Source organism: Fistularia commersonii, chromosome 29 (genome assembly GCF_037954325.1).
Source record: "Fistularia commersonii isolate RoL2024-O1a breed Wild chromosome 29, RoL_Fcom_v1.0, whole genome shotgun sequence".
Lineage (NCBI taxonomy): Eukaryota > Metazoa > Chordata > Actinopteri > Syngnathiformes > Fistulariidae > Fistularia > Fistularia commersonii.
In genome coordinates this window covers 1,641,076-1,665,067 of record NC_141312.1, presented here as the reverse complement: position 1 = coordinate 1,665,067, position 23,992 = coordinate 1,641,076, and the positions used below count along the sequence as shown (strand labels likewise).

The following is a 23,992-nucleotide window of genomic DNA, read 5'->3' as shown; positions in this document are numbered from 1 at the left end:
ACCTTCCATCTCGTTCCGGGATCATTTGTATTTCTCAATTCCACTGGATCCACTGCGATCTAATGGCGGGATGACGTCAGTTTGCACGTAAACAGATAAATTGTCACAATTTGTGTGAAAGTAACACAGCAATATCACTTGTAACCAATGCGTAAAGATATAAACACAAAGATGTTCCCTGTGGCGACGTAAGCTACAAGGAAGGTACATCGAAGATCGAGCGAAAATGTCTCCGTTGACCAGAGTGGATCGACTACGTTCGGGGAACTCATTGAAGTGCCTGTTTTTGGAAACAAAACATGAGAGTCTAACTCGGGGTGATTGAAAATCCCCCAAAAAGGGACGGTTGATTGGACGTTACATTCAGAAGCAGCTACTACCGGAAAAGATCCTTTTCAGTTTCGCTTTGGTGGCGTGTCACTCAGCTTTGGCGCAGTGAGATCACTTCATGTAGGGAAACGTCACCACACTTGTACTCCCCGTAAAGAAGTACGTTGCTATTGTTGCCGAGCAGTTTGTCCGCTAGATGGCGGTCCAGAGTTCCCCCGGCTCCCAGTTCACTTCACCAGTATGTTGCTGGTGTTTCGGAGAAAGTCGGAAGGGCGTTCAACAAATACCGTGTACCGGTACATGTCAAACACCCTGAGGAAAAACCGGTGCACCCCAAGGACGAAACACCCAGGAACCAGATAGAGAATGTGGCGTCTGCAGGATTGTGATGACTTTTACATTAGAGGACCAAACAACTTCTGCGCCAACGGACCGTCCGACAAAAGAGGCTCCACTTCAGGGGTGGACTCCATGGTCCACCAGCACCTGAAGGACAAAGGCCAGTTGTTTGAAGACAGCAAAGGCCATATTCTGGCCAGAGAAGACAGATGGGTGGAGGGAGAGGTCAAAGAAGCTACCTCTGTCAAAACAGAAAAAAACATCTCTGAGCAGAGGAGGGGCCTCAGACACAACCTTTCACAAACATACACTGCCATTCTGGGATCAATACCAAGTGCACACATGGACCAGGACCTTCTGGACTCTCCAAACGACCAGAAAAGACCCACCACCAGAACCCCATGAGCCTCAGTCCATGTGATCCAACAGGTTTCACTCCTTTTGTTTAGGTAAAAGTCCAGGTAATCCCACTCTTTTGTTCCATTGAACAAACAACGCCCTCATTAGCATAACAACCTCCCCTCACACCTAGAATCTGCAGATCAGTTCTTCCATTTACACGACAAGCCACCATAACCTGCCATAACCCGCCCAAAACCACGTCCAGTTATATTCGGAAACTCCTGATGAGGGCTGAAACATCTTCAGGTGAAGAAATTCAAGTCCAGTTGCCAAGACAAGAATAATTCCCCATGACTTGTATGACTGAGACCTCCGGAGACACTTCCTGGTGCTGTTTCAGACGACGACAAACATGGCGGCGGCGGCGGAAGAATTCCTCTCCCTTGTTCTACTTTCTCCTTCTTCTGGTCTTTTCGCTGGTCAAACTAGAGCATACCGACACTAAAGCATACCCAGCACTGCCCCCTACCCTGAGGCTCGTTTCCGGGCCGTGTCCTTTCAGGTATTCTGGGAGGGTAGTTTGGTCAGTATAGAAGTAGAAGAAGTCCCGGGCGCCGTGACGGATCTTCTATTTTGACAGAATCCCCGCACAATTGGGACGCGGAGGCCTCTTCTCGGCCAGGCCGGCCGGAGCTGCTTGTCCTTCTAAGTTCAGCCAAAGTAGAACCCCCTCCCTGCCCCTTACATCACCAGCATCAACATTACACAGGGAGACAGCTAAGTAATTGCCACCCCAACCCCCTCCCACCCCTCCGCTAGCTCCTCTTCCCCTCGGCAGCAGGGGTGGGAGGGGTCCAATAAAGTCGCAGCGGAAAAACATGAACTGCCTCCTCCCCGAGAGCAGAGCCGCCGCAGGAAGGCGTCACTTAAGCATCTCGCCGATTGCGGACGTCCCGCGATTTTTTTTCGTCACCGCCGTATCCTGGACGGATGATAGCTCCTCCGCGGGACGACTAGATGGTGACGGTGCTCCGGAAGGCGTGGGGAAAGGGGGGGGTTCCTGCAGAAGAAGTCTGACTCAGCCAGAGGACACTGACCGAACCTTGGATCAGGTTCTCGGTGGCGTAAATGTATATTCAGACGGCGTGCCTGGTTGGCTGATATAGAGCGTGTCCAAACGGGGGCGATCGGGATGCTACCTCGCTATCGTGCTAATGTGCTGTTTTGAAAGCGCACGCTTTTAGCTCGCCCGCTCCCGCACTTGTTATTTTGAGAGGCGCTCCCTCCCGGGCGTCCACTCCAGTTTTCGACTCCCTAACTGGGGCGCGATGTTCATGACGGTGTGGTACGCCAGGAAGATGGGCGGCCGCTTCCTGAGGAACGTGAGGAAGGTCAAGAAGCACCGGCGTCACATGTGGGTAGGCACCCTTTTCCTGGTTTCCTGTCCTGGTTTGACCTTGTTACCTGGAGGTCACCTCGGCGGATCAATATATTTGATCGACGGGTGGAATGTGTTCAACGGCGCCGTGGCGGGTTGGGACGTCGTCGCCAGGACGCCTCACGACAAGCTGCAGATTTAGACGGTTGCCACGGAGACCGGATGAGTGGGACGTCCAAATGACGCGTGAATGAAAGAGTGAATGGTGAAGAAATAGTTGTATATCTAGATAATATGTGAATGAAAGGGTGAATATTGTCTCTATATGACATGCAAATGAATGAGTGAATGGTTTTATGTCTACAGAACGCACATAAATGAAGAAAAGGTCGCATGTCTATAAAATGTGTGAATGAGCGAGTGAATATTTGTATACAGGACTGTCTCAGAAAATCAGAATATTGTGATAAAGTTCTGTAATGCACTTCCGTTACAAATCAACTGAAATATTGCAAGCCTTTTATTATTCTAATATTGCTGATTACGGCTTACATCTCAAGAAAACTCAAAAATCCTATCTCAATATAAGAAACTTTCAATATAATATATTATATAATATAATATATAAGTTTCAATATAATATAAGAATATGAAAACATCTTTTTTTTTTTTTTTTTTTTAATTGCAAATAAAGAACTTTACCGCAATATTCTAATTTTCTGAGACAGTCCTGTCTCGTTTATATGTCACGTGAATGACAGGGTGAATGGATGCATGTCGTTATAATGTGTGAATGAGAGGGTGAATTTTGTCTCAAAATGACGCATAAATGAACGAGCGAATGGTTTTATGTCACCGTAACGTGAATAAATGAAGTTGTGTCTGTATGACGTGTGAATGAGAGGGTGAAAGGTCGTCCTTTGAAATAAAACTAGGTAACAAAAGCGCTAAAAAACATCTGCGATACTTCTATTACTTTAAAAAAAGAAAATTGCCGGAACTCATATGTGAGTTTCTAACTCCCCAAAAATGCTCACTCGTATTAATACTTAACAAATGCTCTTTTCAATCAGCGTTTGTGTGTGTGTGTGTGTGTGTGTGTGTGTGTGTGTGTGGAGGTGTTAGCAAGCACAACAGGTGCAGCAGCAAACATGGAGGTGGTGATAATTTCCATGCGTTCTGCAAGAACACGTGGGTTTTTCTCTCCAACACTTTGCTTTCCAATCCAGCCTCTGCGTTCATTAAGGACCTCATCCAACGGTCTGCAACCGCAGGAATACGGCGACACATCATCACACACACACACACACACACACACACACACACGTGTCCTCTGGTCTCCATTCATCTGGGGCGGAGGGTCACTCCCGCTATCCGCCTCCTCCGAGGGGAAAAAAAAAAAACACGGCGGCTCGGATAAACCCGTTTCAGCCGCCGCTGTCGAAAAATATGCTAATCGGGGACGCGGCGATTTATGTGACAGTTTCTATTTCGGGAAGAGGGCAGCATCCGCCGTGCCCCGACTGCAACGCGGCGTTCAAACGGCTCTAATGCGAGGTTTGGTCGGCGTCCAGCGCCGCCGCCGCCGTGGGCAAAGATCCCCTCGGGAGGTTTGAAGGAACCTGCGCGCCATCGAGGGAGCATTTGCGCGGTCTTTTGTTGAAAATGTCATGACAGACGGGGATACCGGTGTCTAAAAAAGCAGAGCCGTCTTCGGATCTCTAGTGGAAATCTTCTCGATTTGGCGCCCGATGACCATCCTTGGGCTTCTGCGGGAGTTAGCAAAGACAGCCAGGAGACTCGCGGACAACAAGAAGCACCAGGAGCTTCAACCTACGTTGCAGACAACAGAAGATCACCCCAAACAGCTGATTTGCCTCCTTTAAGGGACACGAAGCAGAGGGCGTTCTTCGGAGAACCCAACGACAGATTCGAAATGTAAGGATAAGACGGACGCACTTCATGATGGACGTCCTGGAAACCAAACTCACACGGAAACAACATCACTTCCATCCCGGTTTGGTCATAGAAGAGGTTTGACGAGAAGGTCCAGGCGGCTCAAGATAAGATGAGATAAGAACAACTTTATTTATCCCGAAGGAAATTGTTGTGCCAGAGTTTCAAGCAAAAACATAACAATAATAGATAATAGTAGGAAGGAGGGAGACTAAAAAATACAATAAACATTAGCAAGAAATGTTAATAACAACGTAGCATTAGCAAGGAAAGACAGACGGAAATTCCAGAAGAAACTAAACAAGACTAGAAATGAGAAACCACAACACCACCGACAGCGACAACAAGAACCGGGTTAGGAACTTAAGTTTTGTCGTCACACCAGATCGGATAAACTGAAGACGCGTCTCAGACGAGGGGAGAAACATCCAGCTGCAAAGACGAGAAGATTCCAACAAGAATCCACCGTGACCCGGACGAGCGAGAACCTCCGCAGACATCGTCGGACCTCCATCTGTAGATGGACACCCTCTCTGAGTTGGAGAACGACCTTTCATTTTGACAAATCTTATCATTAGCGCTAAGCTAGCCCCCTAGCTACGCCGAGGGATGCGTCTGGTGATCTTTTTCCGAATCACGACGCTGTTAGCATCGTAACTAGCGCTGGATCCCATCTGGTGGAGGCAGAAGGCCGCCCACATCCAGGTTTCCCTGGAGGAGATCCTGTTTCCACCGCCTGCTGCTGCCACTGCGCTTGACAGACGCGTCAGTTCTTTAGCCGCGCCGGATACGATCTTTTCCACGCCTCTCGACGCCTCGTTTATCAAGAGACAAATATCGCAGCAGAATGGAAAACTAAAAACAAGGACGCCCACGGAGGGATTCGCACAACGGGCTCGGATGGGGAACAGATGGAGACAATGGAGACGAGGCCGAGGACGGAGACACGGGAGCTGACGGCCGACGCCGTCAACCTCCGTGACAACCATCTGCACGCCTTCGGCAGGACACGCGCAAACGACACGCTCACGTACAACACGCTTACTTCACATGCAGATTTCAACAGTGACTATTTAACCATCTTCTGTACATTTGTAGCATATGCATCCCATTGTATATACATTTATATATATATATCTATGCATATGCACACACACAAATCTTATTCTGTACACACAAATATCTTTATACAAATATATATTCCACATTTATTTTAGTTACTGCCTGTTATACTGTATGTTATATTTTATTTATGTATGCATGCACGTGTGTGTGTGTGTGTGTTTTCGATGCTGAGAAGACTTTACTTTTCAAAATGCTGCCTCATACTTTTGGTTGGCAGCCCTTATACACACACACACACACACACACACACACACACACACACATATATTAGAATGCCATATATATGGAAATGCTGCATCTTATATAGATGTGTGTGTGTGTGTCTATGTGTGTGTGTGTGTGTGTGTATTCCTATGCCGAGACCACTTTGTTTACTTTTGAAAATGCTGCCTCTCATACTTTTATATATAGATCTATATTTTCACTTATACAGTATGCGATATTTTATTTATGTGTGCATGTGCGTGCGTGTGTGTGTGTGTGTGCATGTGCGTGCCTGTGTGTGTGTGTGTGTGTGTGTGTGTGTGTGTGTGTGTGTGTGTTTCCTGTGCTGAGAGCACTTTACTTTTGGAAAGGCTGCCTCTTATACTGTAGGTTGGCAGTTATACATATATATATATATATATATATATATATGTAGAGGAGTGTCTCAGAAAATTAGAATATTGTGATAAATTTCTTTATCTTCTGTAATGCAATTCCAAAACAAAAATGTCACACATTCTGGATTCATTACAAATCAACTGAAATATTGCAAGCCATTTATTATCTCATTGTTGCTGATTATGGCTTACATCTTAAGAAAACTCAAAAATCCTGTCTCAAAATATTAGAATATCTTAAAAAAGTATTTTTTGTTTTTTTTTAATTGCATTACAGAAGATAAAGAACTTCATCACAATATTTTAATCTTATGAGACAGTATGTATGTATTTATGTATGTATGTATGTATGTATGTATGCATGTATGTATGTGTGTATGTATGTATGTATGTATGTATGTATGTATGTTTTTATTTCGGTATTTATGTATATATGTACTTAAGGATGTATTTATGTAAATACATATGTTTATATGTATGTATGCATGCATGAATATATGTATTTATGTATGCATGTATGTATGATGTATTTATATATGTATGTATGTATGATGTATTTCTCTGAGTAAATGTGGAGTCACATGACGGTACGATTATTCTGAGAAAGAGCTGAACGATCCTGTTCCCGTGAATAAGAGCGGATAATAAAGGAAATCACGGCGAGGCGTCCAAAGGCGCCGCTGTAATCGAACCGGCGTGCGTCGAACTCTGCAGCCGCGGCGTATCGTTGTTCTTTCTGAAGACGGAGCCACCGGTTCAACCTGTGCTTTTGCAGAGGCCGGCAGAAAAGCACCGCGGGAAATCACCGATGGCGTCATTTTATTTGTTTCCTGGGAAATTAGAGCAGGGGTGTCAAACTCATGTTGGTCAAGGGCGCGAACCGGTAAAATCCTGACATAATCACCTAAACCAGGGGTCGGCAACCCGAAACACCCAAAGAGCTATTTGGACCCGGTTTCCTCGGAAAAGAAAACTCTGGGAGCCGCAATTACTTTCTGACGTCTAAAATAAAGGTACAACTGTATATATTGCTTTTTATTACCTTTACACTTTATATAAATAAGTGTGTAGTGTGTTGCTTCTGAAATTCACAAAGTATTACGGAGAAAATTACATTTTATTTATGTAATGAACTCATTTTGAGCTTTGGGCTTTCAGAGTGTGTAGCGGAGCCTTGACCTGAATTTTAAAAATAAAACGGGAAAAAAAATCACTGTGTCAGTTAACAATAAAAAATAAATATTTGCGAAATATCTTCATAAATATTTATTTTACCTGCTTTATGGGACTTCTGCTCCTGAACTTCTGCATACAGAATCTGCAAATCAGGACTTTACCGGCTTCCGCAAGTGTGACGTTATTTTGAGCGGCGAAAAATAATAAATATAATTTTATTTAATATTTCAAGATCACAATAATCTTCCAATTTAGAACTAGAAATTAAAAAAAAGGAATTAACACAAATGAAATACACTTCAATTAGATATTTATAATTTATTTTCCCAAGACACTCGGAGCCGCGGGTTGCCGACCCCTGACCTGGACGTCCCAGACATGTAATGAACTATTTCTTTAACAAATGCATGAAGAATAACCTGAGATTGATGAAGAAAAGTAAGTGCAGTTTTTCCAACGGAAAAGCAGATCTACTTTCTAACAATAAGTTAAAATATTATTTACAGACCCGGAAGTCACATGGCTGCCATCTGGTGTTAGTTGTTAGTCACATGATGTTGCGCCGCGGTGCTAGCACAGGCTAAAACAGTGCATCCTTAGCAGGCAATATAGAAACTGCATTTTTATTTTAAAAAGTAGTTAAATGTATTTTTTCATATTGTCGATTTATTCCACGGGCGTGCCGCGTGCTGGGCCGCGGGCCGTACGTTTAACACCCTTTAATTTACGCTTAAACTGTTTGTTTATTTTATTTCCCAGTCGCCCCCGCCGTCATATCTTGCAGTGTTTTGTTTCCCCCGAACGCGCAGCGTGAGTTGTTGTTGTTGTTGTCTGCGCGTGTCAAAGAGCTGTCGGGCGCGTGAAGGTCAACCGGCTGATTTCATGCCGCCGCCGTCCCATAAGCACTTTAGATGCGCGGCATCTTTCACATGCTAATCGTGTCGGGCGAAGGCGTCGACGGCAGCCGTGAACCCGGATTGGGACGGAAGAAGGGTACGGAGGATCGCCTCGATGGTCTGCGCATTCTGGAGATGGCGTGATACCGGAAAAGCGTGAAAAAGGAAGGTATTTTCCTTCCAAACGAAATAAATCCTGATTTTGTTTTCCCTGGATCCTGACTCCGACCCGGCTCGCGTCACGCGTCGGATTGGAGACGACGGCGAGCGGGGAGGGAATAATGAGGCCGCGGGCGATTTATGAGGCTTTCGAAGCGGAAGCTAGGCTAGGCTAGGCTAGGCTAGGCTAGCCGCTAACCCCGAACCCATCAGTTATCGCAGGATTTCTTCCCGGCAGCGTGCGGTCACGGACAACCAGCCGGACCGCCCGTCTTCTTGCGGTCCAACCGCCGTGACGTGACGGAATGCGGCGTCTTTGAGTTTCAACCTCGAACGCTAGCTCGCCGCGGAAAAAAAAACCAGCTCCGTCCTCGCCGTATAACCTTCTGCACCCCAAAAAGGAGATCTCAGGTTTATGAAGATCTCTACACGGGACGCATCGTCCCGTGCGTGTTCAGCCGTGCCGTCTTTCGCCGCAGGTATTAAAAAAAAAAACGCACCTCGGACGTGAATCACCGCTTTTAAAACAGCTTGCGGGGGCGAAGCATCCCGCCATATCGAAGTTCACAGACAAGCCAAGCGAGATGGAGGTAGAAGCACAACGGAGGGGTTTTTCTCCCGAACCGGAGCGTTGGAATCCCTCTTCTTTCCCCCTCACCGTCTCTCCTTCTCCCTCCAGGGAAACACTCCTCCTGTGGTGGTGAACACCGACACACTCGACGGCTCCCCATACGTAAGGATTATTTCTAATCTCCCTCTTATTGTGTTATTACGCCGCTCTCAGTATCCCCATTGGCAATTCCGCCGGTTGCCCCGGCAACCGGGGGCGATTCCGCTTTTTGTTGTATCCAAAACCGCATATTTTAGCAAAGTACCGTTATTTTATTTTTCGCCAGCCGGGGTTTCTAAACGTGAAGGAGCAGCGAGGGATGATCAGGAGAAGAGAGGAACCTCTAGTTTTGCACGACTACAAAAGAAGCAGGAGAAGAAGTGTTTTCTAGGTCAGGCGGCGACACAGCCGAGCCCGGGGTTCTTTAAACCCCTGCCGTAACGGCCGTGAAGTTGATGAGCGGCTACGATGTTCAGCCAGGAGGCAAAATCAGACCAGAAGAAGAGCGTCGCCCCTATCGATGGGTCCAAACATGCGTAGAGAGTAAAACTGATCAGGATCAGGGCCAGGAAGGAGGTCCACTAGAACATCTCAGAGAGGGTTCCTAACAGGAAGATGGTGAAAATGACCTCTGACCCTTGCTGCCATCCCATCTGGACAGGTGAACGGGACGGAAGGGGAGATCGAGTACGAGGAGATCACACTGGAGAGGGTGAGTGAAGAACCCGAGCCCTTCTTTTCTGCAGCCAAACAAATGTTCTAGACCGGGGGTCGGCAACCCGAAACACCCAAAGAGCCATTTGGACCCGGTTTCCTCCGAAAAGAAAACTCTGGGAGTTACTTTTTGACGTCTAAAATAAAGGTACCACTGTATATATTGCATTTTATTACCTTTACACTTTGTATAAATAATTGTGTAGTGTGTTGCTTCTGAAATTCACAAAGTATTACGGAGAAAATTACATTTTATTTATGTAATGAACTCATTTTGAGTTTTGGGCTTTCAGAGCGTGTAGCGGAGCCTTGACCTGAATTTTAAAAATTAATCAGGAAAAAAATCACTGTGTCAGTAAACAATAAAAAAAAGAAGTATTTGCAAAATATCTTCATAAATATTTATTTTACCTCGTTTATAGGACTTCTTCTCCTGAACTTCTGCGCACAGCATCTGCAAATCGAGACTTTACCGGCCGGCGGGTATACCGGCTTCCGCGGGTGTGATGTTATTTTGAGCGACGAAAAAAAAATAAAATAAATAAAAACAAAAATAAAAATATAATAAATAATAAATAAAAAAAAATAATAAAAAATGATAATAATGAAAAAATAGTAAATATAATTTTATCTAATATTTCAAGATCCCAATAATCTTCCAACTTAGAACCAAAAGTTAACTAAAGGAATTAACACGAATGAACTACACTTCAATTAAATATTTATAATGTATTTTCCCAAGCCACTCGGAGCCGCGGGTTGCCGACCCCTGTTCTAGTCGGACTCGTCTCGGAACCGGAACCGATCGCGACTCCGCTCGCTCAAACGGGAAACCGTTTGGACGACGAAAGCCAAGAACTCCTTCTTTCAGCACAACTTGGTAGAACTCCCAAAATCCGGTGTGTCCAAATCTGGGCACCACTCGGCCGGTTGACCCAACGCACTCTCGCTTTGCCTTGATGGAGTTCCCGGGGTAAAGATCCTGCCCCAGGTGGAGGAGCTCCGGTATCTCGGCCCTCCATGGGGACGTCTTCGTGAAGAAGGAGATGTTTGACACCTCAGGATCCCCCCAGAAGATCAGGACCAAGCGGAGGATGGAAGTCTGGAGGTCCCCGGGATCGAAACATCGTCAAGCTCGTTCCTCAAAGTGCACAAATCGCCATCTTGAACGACGGTCGGCGATTCACCATGTTGTCTTTTCTTCTCTCCTCTCTGGACCTGGAGTGCAGGGCAACTCGGGCCTTGGTTTCAGCATAGCGGGGGGAACGGACAATCCTCACGTGGGCGACGACCCCAGCATCTTCATCACCAAAATCATACCAGGAGGGGCAGCGGCTCAGGATGGAAGACTCAGGTGGAGTAACCCACATCTTGGTACCGGTTTGTGTGTTTTCCCAGGCTGGTTTCAGGCGGGGATCGGTTTGCATGTTCTCCACGGGTTCTCCACGGGTTCTCCACGGGTTCTCCATCTTCAGTCGTTCAACTGACGACTCTGGGTGTTTATAAAGGACATAAAGGGTGTTTTGCACCCATATGAGGCCTGGTGATTGACAGGTGACCAGTCCAGGTTGAGCCTGTGCTTGGTCACCTCAGGTGGACGTCCAGAATCACCCTGGACCTCCAAACATCTCCTCGGTCATCAGCTCGATTTTTACACTCATCAATGGAAAAACGATAAGCTGAGTTTGTTTTTTTGGCAGTCGGAGAAGCCAAATATCTAAAATAGTTAAAATCGGACTAGCTTGGACGTCTGGTCTTCATCTTACAAACACACACACACACACACACACACACACACACACACACGCTTCTGACTGATTTCAAGAACAGAGGAGACAAATAAATCTGCAGTAAAGCTACAGACCTTCTCAACACCGGACACGCCGTTTGGAAACATCAGCCGTTCACCCTGTCATTCACACGTCTGGACCCTTCAGGGTCTCCACTGAAGATCCTGCATGTGTTTGGACGGTGGGATGAACCCGAGAACCTTGAGGAACCCCACGCAGACACGTGGAGAACATGGCGACTCCACGCCGAAAGCCCCCTCGGTGGAAATCCATCCAGGGACCTTCTTGCTGCGAGGCAGGAGCGCTAACCGCTTTGCTAACCGCTTTGCTAACCGCTTTGCTAACCGCGTAGCCATTTTGAGAAGACAAAGAGGACCTCCACGTCCGGACCCGAGTCTCACACCTTCTCCCGCCAACAGCGTGAACGACTGCATCTTATTCGTGAACGACGTGGACGTGAGGGAGGTGACGCACAGCCAGGCCGTGGAGGCTCTGAAGGAGGCGGGCGCCATCGTGCGCCTTTACGTCCTCCGCAGGAAACCGGCGGCGGAGAAGGTCACCGAGATCAAGCTCATCAAAGGGCCCAAAGGTGCAGGAATGCGTGGACATGTGTGTGTGTGTGTGTGTGTGTGCTTAATCTCCACTCTCCAGCAAATCCTCCTCCCCGCCTGCTAAAACCTCCTTGTTCCTGCCTTCTTCTTCTTCAGGATTGGGCTTCAGCATCGCCGGCGGGGTGGGGAACCAGCACATACCCGGAGATAACAGCATCTACGTCACCAAGATCATCGAGGGCGGAGCGGCGCACAAAGACGGACGTTTGCAGATCGGGGATAAGATCCTGGCGGTCAGTCGCCCACGTCTGCAGCATCAAACACCACATATAACATCTCCAGGATCTCCAACCAGGAGGAGATGGTTGCACTTCACATAAATTACAGGTCTTCTCGCGTGGCCTGGACTCACTTGCTAATAGATGTGTGTGTGTGAGGGTGTGTGTGTGTGTGTGTGTGTGTGTGTGTGTGTGAGATGGGATGGACGCTGTGGAGAAGCTTTGTTGCCACCTGCTGGAGAACATCAGGCTCAGTGCCAGCAGCTCCAAAATGGAGCTCGGCTGCTGCTAAATGGTGTCTCAGGAAGTGCTTCGCCTTCAGGTAGGGGTCGGTGAAGGCGAGCCTCCTGGATGGAACCCTCACACACACACACACACACACACACACACACACACACACACACACAGGGGTGGAACAACTACGATAAAATGCTTCAGTGAATTCCGCAGATGACACACTTTCCAATCATGTGGAAAAAAAAAGGAAAATATTTTTTATTATTTTATTATTTTTTTATTTTTTTTATTGTCTTATATTTATTATTTTTATTTTATTTATAATTATTTTTATTTTATATTTTATTTCATTTTTTAAATTTATTTCTATTTCTTTTTATTTAACCTTTTCTAAGCAGGTAAAACCCACTGAGATCGGGATCTCTCTCAACCCATGTACCAAGAATCATTTCCTATTTTCCAATTTATTACCGGCCGATATGAAAAGAAAACAGAAATAAAACTCAGTATAAAAATGAGATGAGATGTTAAGATAAAAATACACGTAAAAAAAAAAAAAAAAAAAAAAAACTCGTAAAAGTGTATTAAAAAAAGGATCTCTTTGTTTACTGATATACAGGAATAATTAACAATCAAATGGCAAAGTGACAATATGAAGTAATTGATTAGACTCGTCTATCGATTATTGTCTAAATAAAGGAATATAAACACGTCATGGTTTTTCCAAGAGCTTCAGATCTGGAGAAGCTTCTCGGACCAGAGGGGTAAAGTCCAGTTGTCAGGATAAGATGATCTTGACGAGAAAGGTATATAAAAGTCTACGCGACATATTTACAAGTATATATAATTGATCCAGGTGATCGCACAGAAGGAATCGATTGAATCATCGATTGAATAACGTCCAAGACGACCTCCAGGGGTCGGACAGAAGCTCCAGAACATTCCTAGCACGTTCCTGCGGATGCTAAAGGAGCTCCGCCGCCTTTCGGCCAATGAGAGCCGGGATGAGAATCAACCAATGAATCTTCTCGTTACAAACCAGGTGAACAACGTGTGCCTGGAAGACGTGATGCACGAGGACGCGGTGGGAGCTCTGAAGAACACGGCCGAGGTGGTTTACCTCCGGGTGGCCAAACCCAACAACCTCTTTCTGACCAACTCCTACAACCCTCCGGACCTCACCAGCAGTAAGACTCGAGCCACGCCAGCACGTTTTTGCAAATAAATAACACACAACCTTGATCGGAGCATTTCGGACGATGTTAGATGTTGGCTGAAGTAACGGCAGGAGAAGAATCGTTACGGGATCTTCTCACTCGCTGGGGTTTATACGAGTCGCTGACCCAACTGTCGGGATTCTTAGTCATTTGAGTCGCCGTTTTTTTTTTTTCGGAGAAGTTCAGCAGAGCTTCTGTGAGTCGTTCACTCCGTGAATGTGAGCGACTAAGTGATTCGTTCATTGAGCTACTGAGTGAGTCGCTCATAATTGCACTCCTCTGAGCTACTTAGTGATTCATTTATTGAGTTACAGAGGGAGTTGTTTGTTTTGGCGAATGTGGGAGGGCTCAGGTGAGCTCAAAAGTGATTCATTCCTTGAGTTACGGAGTGAGTCATTCGTTTTGTGACTGGGAAGGGCTAATGTGAGCTAATAAGTGATTCGTTCTCTCAGTTACTGAGTCGTTCATTTATTTTGCATGTGGAGACACCGATTGAGTCGTTCTTTGAGTTCGAGTAAGTCGTTCGTTTTGCAAGTAAGAGGGGCTACTTTGAGCTAATAGGTGATTCGTTCTTACAATTACTGAGTGAGTCGTTCATTTATTTTGCATGTAGAGAGCGCCGATGTGAGACACTGATTGAGTCGTTCACTGAGTTAGAGAGTAAGTCGTTCGTTTTGCATGTAGGAAGGGCTACTTTGAACGGTGTGTGTCGTTCATTGAGTTAGAGAGTAAGTCGTTCGTTTTGCATGTAGGAAGGGCTACTTTGAGCTAATAAGTGATTCGTTCTTACAATTACTGAGTGAGTCGTACATTTATTTTGCACGTCGAGAGCGCCAATGCAAGCTATTGATTGAGTCGTTCACTGAGTTAGAGAGTAAGTTGTTCCTTTTGCAAGTAAGATGGGCTACTTTGAGCTAATTAGTGATTCGTTCTTTCAGTTACTGAGTCGTTCATTTATTTTGCATTCGGAGAGCGCCGATGTGAGCCACTGATTGAGTCGTTCATTGAGTTAGAGAGAAAGTTGTTCGTTTTGCATGTAGGAAGGGCTACTTTGAGCTAATAGGTGAGTCATTCTTACAATTACTGAGTGAGTCGTTCATTTATCTTGCATGTGAGTGGAGAATGCTACTGAAAGGGGCGGGACATCAGTTGAAGCAACAAACCAGAGCTGTTGCTCCTCTCACAAACCCAAGTTATTAACTTGATATAATTAAACCGATGCACTCGAGATGGCAGTCACACAGTTGCATCGTCTACTCTCTTATTTGCAGTTAGCGAGCTAGCAAGCTATCTAGCAGGAGCGGGAACGAGCTGAGATTCATTAAGCATGGAAAGCAAAATGATACGTTTTGAACGATTCATTCCCTCTTTGCACATCACGAGTGTGTGTATATTTGCACGCCCATGCGTGTGTGTGTGTGTGTGTGTGTGTGTCAGAGGGAACGGCCCAGCTTCCCAGTAACAGTATTATCTTTACTCCCTGGAATGTGTGTATTTTTCCAGCGTATTCCCACATGGATACTGAACTCAGCCACCCCAACTATCTCGGGTCAGATTACCCACAAGCCCTCACTCCCACCTCGCCGAGCCGCTTCTCCCCCGTCCTGCACGGCATGATGGGAGATGATGACATCCCCAGGTGAGCCGCGACCAGATCAATCATTTTAATGTCCGGGTCTGTTAGAGTCGTCGGCGTTGAATCTGTCCTCCGTCTCCAGAGACCCTCGCAGAGTCCTCATCCACCGGGGCTCCACGGGCCTGGGGTTCAACATCGTCGGAGGGGAGGATGGAGAAGGGATTTTTATCTCTTTCATCCTGGCGGGGGGGCCGGCCGACCTGAGCGGCGAGCTGCACAAGGGCGACCAGATCCTCAGCGTAAAGATTTCCACCGTTTCGGTTTGGAGAGAGAACGCTAGCTCGGGAGCTAACGTTGCTAACGGTGATGCTCTGTGTGTGTGTGTGTGTGTGTGTGTGTGTGTGTCAGGTGAACGGTGTGGATTTGCGTATGGCCACGCACGAGCAGGCCGCCGCGGCGCTGAAGAACGCCGGCCAGACGGTGACCATCATCGCCCAGTACAGACCCGACGGTAACACGAAACAACACGAAACTCCACCCAAAATAAACCATTCCAATCATCCAATCATCAGTTTTATCACTTATTTACTAAGACACTTTATAGTTTCACTGAGACACTTTATAGTTTATTTTTATTTCTAATTCTGCCTTTTTCTTTTTATTATTTATTACTGTTATATTTTCTGTAACTCTGGCACAACAATTTCCTTCGGGATTAATAAAGTTGTTCTTATCTTATCTTACCTTATCTTATCTTATCTTATCTGAACGCGATGCAAGACTAGCGTCACTTTGACCACATCGGAGAAGATGGTGAATGTGGATGTCGGGGATGTTTGTGTGTTTGTCGCCGCCAGAGTACAGCCGTTTCGAGGCGAAGATCCACGACCTGAGGGAGCAGCTGATGAACAGCAGCATGGGCTCGGGCACCACCACGCTAAGAAGCAACCCCAAGAGAGGCTTCTACATCAGGTGGGCAGAAACCCAACGTCGCGTTTTTGCATTTTAGTGACGAAGCGATGGTGGGTACCGACGTACTTCTGAAGCCCAGGAGATACAAGACACTGTGGGTTCACTGGTACAACCATCGAAGAAGAAGAAAGAGCTGCACGGGGGCAAGAAGGTCCCTGGTTGGAGCTTTTCTTGTGGAGTCTCTCGTGTCTGCATTGGGTTCCTCAGGGTTCCTACCAGAGTCCAAAAACATGGAGGTTCAGCGGAGACCTTAAACTGTCCAGGAATGAGAAGGTGACCGGTTGACTGCAGGATCAGGGATGTCGGAAATAAACAAATGAACGTCAGGTTGTGTTTCGCTTTTAGATCAGATCGGGTCGCGTTCGACCGGATTGTTTCCTCAGCGTACGTGACCCCATTTCATAGCGGAGGAGTCCGACCGGCTGGCGCAGACAGCCTTGTAGCGGCGTAAAAACAGCAAATACCATCATAAAGACACTGGAAATGGGTTTGTTAAGAATAAAACTTAACAACTTGCGGTATGGGTGCGAGCCTTCAACGAGGTGGCTGGCATTGGAAACCCCGACGGTGAATCTACAATCGCTATAACCTTACGCTAAGCTAGCGGCTGATGTTTTCCCATCAGATAAGCACGGATGGAGAAACATCGGAGAAATAAAGTTGGAGATGCGGCATCGCCTGACTTCTTTTGTCCCTCAGGGCTCTATTTGACTACGACAAGACGGCGGACTGCGGCTTCCTGAGTCAGGCGCTGGGCTTCAGGTTCGGGGATGTGCTGCACGTGTTGGACTGCGGGGACGAGGAGTGGTGGCAGGCCAGGAAGGTGTCCCCTCAGAACGAGGCCGAGGAGGTCGGCTTCATCCCCAGCAAGCACAGGTAAGACATGTCCGACGTTGTGATTTGGGGGCGAAAACCAGCCTGACCGGAGTCCGGCGAGGCTCCGGCTCCGGAGCGTACCATCTTTGCGAGCGGGGGAACTCGGGTCTAACCCCGAATTGGACTTCTGGTTCGGCCTCCGTCTCTTCGTGCCCCCCTTGTTTTTTTCTTCCTCTTCTTTGGGCTGCTCCCTTCAGGGGTCACCACAGCCAATCATCTGCCTCCATCTTCTCTCGCGCCTTCTGGTCCTCCCCTGGACCTCCTGCCAGGTGGCTCCAACCTGACATGTGGTGTCATTCCTGACCCTCTCCATTCTCTTCAATCCAAAAGAGAACCCCTGCATCTTGATCTCTGCTGCCTCCTGTCTTCCCCTCAGCATCTTCTAACCAGACTCCATAGCTCCTCCGACGTCCGTCTTCCTCCCCTTGGCACTTTAAGTCCTCCACCTTCTCCATCTCCACCCTCCTTGCCTCACCGTTCCACTTGGGTCTCTCTCATTCTGTCTCACTTTCTGTCTAACCTTCATCCCTCTTCTTTTCAGGTCATACCTCCACCTCCTTAGTTGTGTGACCTACAGACTACAACGTCCTCTGACAGCATCAAAATCCATGGAGGTTCCTGTCCAACCTTATCTGTCCTTCTCCAACCTCATCCAACCTATCCTCCACCTTGAACTCCTCTGTCATACCTACCCACCCCACTGTCTCACAGTTTTCAGAGAGTACATGTCCTGCACCGTTCCCTTTCCTCTGCTTCTAACACTTTGCCTTCCTTTCTCCGCAGGGTGGAGAGAAAAGAGTGGTCTCGCGTCAACACCAAAGAGAGGGTAAGTTCATTCCTCGGATCGAGGCCGGCCGTGTCGGGCGCCTCCCTCGGTGTGTAAAATGTCATTCTCCTGGTTGCAGGACCACGGCCGGGACAGCCTGGGCACACAAGGTAGGCACTCGCAACGCAGTGTACTGACACAACGGGTAGCCATTTTCTTTTACTATCCCAACACGGAGAAGCTATCTTCATCCAAATCAACGCATCGTCCGGCTCGGGGTTGAAAACGCGAAATGACTTCGACTTGCAGACGGTACGACTACGTACTCCACTCTTGGATATCATAAAAAAAGAAATCGAAGGTGCGACATCCCGGTCAGTCAATAGGTATTGATGAATGTCTCCAGTTCTGTGGCGGCAACGTCTTCCCTGAGCGGGGTTTAAAGTTGCAGAAGTACTTCAACTACCATCTGATGTACGAAGGGCGATTCAGTTGTATATGTAGAAAGAGAGAGTTCCATCTACTTCCATCAGACCGCAGTCCAGAGCGTTCCCTTCCCCTGACAGCCACATCTGCCGTCCTTATCAAAAGAGCATCGGATTCGCGGCATCATTTGCTAATACAGGCAGTCAGACACCAACCTGAATGTCACCTGGAAAATCTGGCTGATTGCTTCAACGTTTTCCGCCACCAGGGAGAGATAAAACCTCCAACAGTTATGAGACGGTCACCCAAGTGGAAGGTAGGCTCGTCCGAATATTTGAGATCCGTTCTTTTATTGCCATTTCCCCCCCCTCCCTCGAGTTTTCATACTGTCTCTTCTTTGTCTCCCTTCGTGCTAAGTTCATTACGCGAGGCCCATCATCATTCTGGGTCCCGTGAAGGACAGGATAAATGATGACCTGTTGTCCGAGTTCCCCGATAAGTTCGGATCTTGTGTCCCACGTGAGTAATCGCGCTGTCGGTCAGCGACGCAAATCTTCTCCCGGGCTTTTATTTTCGCTCTCATACCCGTATTCAGACACGACGCGACCCAAGAGAGAGTACGAGGTAGACGGCCGGGACTACCACTTCGTCTCGTCGAGGGAGCAGATGGAGAAGGACATCCAGAGCCATCGGTTCATCGAGGCGGGCCAGTACAACAGCCACCTGTACGGCACCAGCGTCCAAAGTGTCCGCGAAGTAGCCGAGCAGGTGCGAAGCAACGTCCTCGAGTCTTTCGTAGTTCGACCGTCTCGAATCCGCGGAAAAAAAGTCAGGTCCAAGTCACCGAAGAAGAACCCGGATTCATCTTCCCTTTCACTCAGTCTGAGTAATCACGGTTGCGTCTGGGTAGGATTCTCCCAGTGGACCGCCGCTCTCCACTCCGGCGCCTTCAGAAACCCGATGCGCGACTTAAAAGGGTCGATATCAAATAAAGATGGCGCAGAGGTGGCTACGTATGCTGTTGCAAGCATACATATCCAACCGCACACTTGCGCCATTTAAGCCCCCTGTGGACGAATCCGAGACCGCTCGCAGTTTGAAGTCACACATTTCATGACCCGTCCGGAACCACAAGAGGGCGCCGCCGGCATCTTGGTTTTGCCTGACCAACCTCTTAAAGTTAACCGGTCAGCTTTAAAACAGGAAAAGGCTTCACAACAACAACAACAACAACAACAACAAACTTGAAGGCGTCGCTTCGGTTCAGTCGCTCTTTCTGGAGCGGTTTCTCGTCAAACTCCGCCGGTTTGTTAAAAAGCACATTTTAAATGACTCTCGTTTCGGTTTTATTTGATTAGAATGCGAGATGAGTAGATTTACTCTGACTTGAGGTCATTTCATCCATTACATCCAAAAGTACTTTTTGGATTTAATGTTTTACTACTTTCTCCTGCTCCCACTGCACCGTTATACATCAATTATATCAGACAGAAAAGTTTGAAGGACTCATTTCTAAGAAGTCTGCTTTTGTTCCAAGACCCAGCCTCCTCTTGGGGAACCAGTTAGGTTTTCCGGCAGCGACCGGCGCGACGTGCACTGGAAGCTCAAAAAACAAACCACCCAAGAAGACCCAGGCAACATGGCGGTGGAAGCCGCCGTTTAGCTAATGTACTTATTGCAGGCCGAAATGTAGATGTTCCAACCACTTGGTTGCCCCCGTTCCTCACTGGTTCTTCCCATGTTGGTGCAAAACATCTACCCGCCGAGCATGATAGTTCAAGAAGTATCTGGTAATGAGTTCCAACGATACCTATTACCGACGTCGCGGGTAGAAATCTAGAACCGCCTAATTCTTGGAGCTCCAAAAAGCTCCTCCGGCGAGAAGAGGTAGTCATGAGCTGAAGTTCAAGCAATCCGCATTTAATCAAATCGTTTCCAGTGAGATCATGTTTTCATGCCTGGGCTTCTCTTGGCGTTTGCGCGAGCAGCAGGGGAAGCACTGCATTCTGGACGTGTCGGCCAACGCCGTGCGTCGACTACAAGCCGCTCAGCTCCACCCCATCGCCATCTTTGTCCGGCCCAAATCCCTGGAGAACGTCCTGTACGTACAAATCATTATATCCCATTTGGCCTTTCCTCCTTTTCGGTGGATTTTTTTTTAAATTATTTGTGCTCACGTGAACAGAGAGATCAACACCCGGCTGACGGAGGAGCAGGCCAGGAAAGGAATGGACCGCGCTCTCAAGCTGGAACAGGACTTCTTGGAGTGCTTCTCGGGTGAGATGTTGGAAAATAATAACATATATACGTACGTAAACTCGCTGGACGGAATAAGCCTGTGAGCGGATAAGATTTAACGGCATCGGCAAACGGTTATTTTAGGGAAGCTCGGCCTGATAGTCCGTAAAAAAAAAAAAAAAAAAAAAAAAAAGAATATAAAAGGTTGGATTTATAAAGTGCCTTTCAGGGGAGCCAGGGATGCTTTACAAAGCTGGCTTGTAAAAGACAACACAACAAAAGCAGCGGTACCGGGGGAGGAGAGAGAGCGCCATAAGCAGTGACGTGCAGTCAGGGGAGGCAGGAGAGGCCCGTGCCTCACTTGCCAATCTTGGAAAGAAAAAAATGTAAAATGAAAGAAAGAATTAAACGGTTATATTTAGCAGTGATTTGCACCACTTGTCATTTAACGTCACCAGTTCTAGATTGTTTTGTTTTTCATTCAAAATGGCTGGATTTTCACATTTAATGTTCAAATACTGAGAAGAGACACGCGGTGAGGCAGCCGACTGTCGAGCCTCAGGGTAGATAACGCAATGACGACTGACATGCTCTGCACTTAGACCGTATTGCTATCCGTCTGTAAGTTGCTATTAAAATGTTTAAACACTTTTGCTAGATGAACTACATTTCCAGTCAGTCAACAACCGTATATTTGTGACTAGCATCGTGTGCCGAGCGCTCATAAAACCTAGGTGAGGCACGCCGTTCTCCTGCCTCGAGGTAAGGGGCGCTCGTGCCCATTAACCGATGCCAATCAAATGGTGACTAAGATGTGATGTGATGTGATTGCGGTGAAGTCGATGCCTCACCAGCCAAGAACCGGATCACTGCCCGTGAGGTCGGAGGTGTTGGTGAACCGCTAGGATTTAGGGCACGACTCAGAAGGCTAGGTGACCCCAAAAGTAGCACCAGCTAGGGGCGGAAACGGTCGGGTGGGTTCTTTGACGGGGAGGCAAACGGAAAGGAGGTTGATGGCGGGATGCGGTTGGGATCCAGCGAAGCCGGCTGAGGGTTGGAGTGATCGCCCGCCAGAGCCTCGATACAGGTAATTACCCGAGCATACCGCTTCTTGTGTCCGCTTAGCTTGTTTGCGGCGCTCAGGGGGGATCTCTGTGGCAGCGCTCCCAGGGCGGAGGGCCCGGAATGATGGATGAGGAACGGGTGATAGAAGGGCAGGTTTGGTGATGCGGTAAATGCGCCAGGACGGCTTCGCGGGCTGTCCGGGTTTGGAGGAGACAACTCCAACCTCTACTTAGCAGCGCTCAGAAGGCGGCGGCGATTTATCTCTGCTTTATCGCGGCGGACACTCGGTTCTTCTGACAGCTAATTTCTATAATAGGCGGGGGGTGGTCGGATTAGCGTGATATCTCAGCGGAGCGTCATCGTACCGGTGGAAGCTCATGCCGTGCGGGAATGTAAATAACAAACGCAGAGATCTGAACACGGAGCCTTGAGGGACGCCTGAGATGTACGATACCCGTATGAGGGCCAGAGATAAGGAGGCGGGTGGAGTCTGCATGGAGTCAGGGCTTGCAGGAATTTGACGGGGGAAGGAAGTTCTGGACGAGCGAACGGTCGTATGTGGCCCCGTGATTGGTCCGGGAACCCCACCTCCCGGCCAATGACAGCTGGGATACCCTGGGCGCAGGATAAGCGATATTGAGAAGATACCGAGAAGCGATGCTCTTCGGAAGCCTCTCGGACGAGGGCCGAAACATCTTCGCGGATGGTTCCCGGTCATCCAGGTCATGGTGAATTCTTCTTGTCTTGGCAACCGGACTTGAGTTTCTTCGCTTGAAGACGTTTCACCCCTCATCTCAGAGGCTTCTGAAGCTCCCAACTGAAGAAACGTCCCGGATGACGGCTGTTTCCAGTTGCCAAGACAAGAAGATTGCGTCAAGAATTGGTCTTCAAGGATAAAAAGCATGAAAAAGCGTGAAAAAGCACGAGACTAAAAACTAAACACCTGAAGTTATCAAGGAACGCTTTGCATCTTCTGTGTCTGTGGAGGCTCCCGGTCATCCATCTCATGGGGAACTCTTGCTAAAACCTTCTCGTCGTAGCAACCGGACTCGATTATCACCAGTTCTTCGGAACTGAAGAAGAAAAGGGGAACCAAAAATCATCACGATGAGAAGATTTTGACAAGAGTTCCTTTGAGCCGGATGACCGAGAACCTCCACAGACACAGAAGATACAAAGCATCAGATACTTCAGTCTCATGCTTTCTCACGGACGTTTCGGAAGAGTTCCGAAGAACGTCGCTCCTTCTATTCTGCATTTCGAAGGCGTGACGAGCTTAGCGGATTGATGCGCGGCGAGAAAAACAACAATAATAACGACGATGTCCTTTATCTTCTACTTCCCTTCCCACCTCCACGATGAACGTCCTGCTCCTGCCGCTGCAGCCGTGGTGGAAGGGGACAGCTTCGAGGAGGTCTATCACAAAGTAAAGACAGTGATCGAGGAGCAATCAGGGCCTTACATTTGGATTCCCACTCGAGAGAGGCTGTAACGCGATGCTGCACACGTCCACCGACCACCGCCGCCCACCTCCGTCCACCCCGACCCCGTCACCGCCGACCGCCGCCACGCTCGGTCAAGGTCGCCCGCCTGCCTGTCCTCCCGGGAAAAAAAAGGTCAACGCCGGGAGCGACGGACGAAGAAGAGACGGACGCCGAGGCGCCGCCGCTCACACTTGGTAACCGATTTATCTTCGGAGGACGGGACGCGAACGCGGTGCCGCTAATTTAGCGATGCTAAATATCCTGTTAGCGAAAAAACCCGCCGTTTATTTATTTTCAATGGGAGGGAGGGGAGCGCGTTTGCTAACATCCTAGCGGATTCCCTTCTCCTCTCTGATCCCCCCCCCCCCGGTTGTTAGCTTAGCACAATGAAACGCGGAATCCGTCATCGACGCGGAGAGAGGGGAACGGCGTCCCACCGCCGCCGCCGCCGCCGCCATCCCAGATCGGCGCCGGTGCCAAGTGTGAGCGCCTTTCGGGGGCGGTTTCACGGTTCGTCTCAAGCCGGCTTCGCCTTCCTCGTCCCCGAGGGTCTCCACGGGAACACCTCTTCTTTTTATACCGCCTCCTGAGCTTCCCAGCTCCTGTCAGCTCTGCTCTGCGGGCGGGCGGGCGGGCGGACGGGCGTACGGGCGTCCTCCTGAACCCCGAAACCGGCGACGGATCCGGCGATCCGACGAGCCGTTTCCGACGTAATTATAAGGAAAAGTCGTCCGCCGAATCTGTGCATGCATCTTCAGAGACACCGGAGGGAGATGTTCTGCTCCTCCGCATCTTCACGGTGGAGGGAGGGGGTCTCCGACGGCGGCTCTTACGTACAACCATGAACACACACACACACACACACACACACACACACACACACACACAC

The 23,992-nt window shown here is 48.2% G+C and overlaps 1 protein-coding gene across 3 annotated transcripts in view; it reads left to right on the top strand.

Annotated features, from left to right (window-relative positions):
* Positions 1 to 23,473, top strand: part of dlg4a (discs, large homolog 4a (Drosophila)) — a 77,211-nt gene extending 53,738 nt beyond the window's left edge. For 2 of the 3 annotated variants that reach the window (XM_086177480.1, XM_086177478.1), the window contains exons 4-22: positions 8,983 to 9,036; positions 9,575 to 9,625; positions 10,857 to 10,981; positions 11,837 to 12,006; positions 12,125 to 12,261; positions 13,526 to 13,670; positions 15,204 to 15,339; positions 15,419 to 15,575; positions 15,685 to 15,787; positions 16,134 to 16,248; positions 16,948 to 17,124; positions 17,908 to 17,950; positions 18,030 to 18,060; positions 18,585 to 18,632; positions 18,734 to 18,835; positions 18,912 to 19,084; positions 20,305 to 20,417; positions 20,502 to 20,593; positions 23,005 to 23,467. In XM_086177480.1, the coding sequence (XP_086033606.1) occupies positions 8,983 to 9,036; positions 9,575 to 9,625; positions 10,857 to 10,981; positions 11,837 to 12,006; positions 12,125 to 12,261; positions 13,526 to 13,670; positions 15,204 to 15,339; positions 15,419 to 15,575; positions 15,685 to 15,787; positions 16,134 to 16,248; positions 16,948 to 17,124; positions 17,908 to 17,950; positions 18,030 to 18,060; positions 18,585 to 18,632; positions 18,734 to 18,835; positions 18,912 to 19,084; positions 20,305 to 20,417; positions 20,502 to 20,593; positions 23,005 to 23,111 (2,079 nt within the window). In that variant the 3' untranslated portion in view covers positions 23,112 to 23,467. Of the gene's footprint in view, positions 1 to 8,982; positions 9,037 to 9,574; positions 9,626 to 10,856; positions 10,982 to 11,836; positions 12,007 to 12,124; positions 12,262 to 13,525; positions 13,671 to 15,203; positions 15,340 to 15,418; positions 15,576 to 15,684; positions 15,788 to 16,133; positions 16,249 to 16,947; positions 17,125 to 17,907; positions 17,951 to 18,029; positions 18,061 to 18,584; positions 18,633 to 18,733; positions 18,836 to 18,911; positions 19,085 to 20,304; positions 20,418 to 20,501; positions 20,594 to 23,004 lie in introns of all 3 variants that reach the window. The other variant, XM_086177481.1, reaches the window with a different exon arrangement.
* The last annotated feature ends 519 nt before the right edge of the window (positions 23,474 to 23,992 follow it).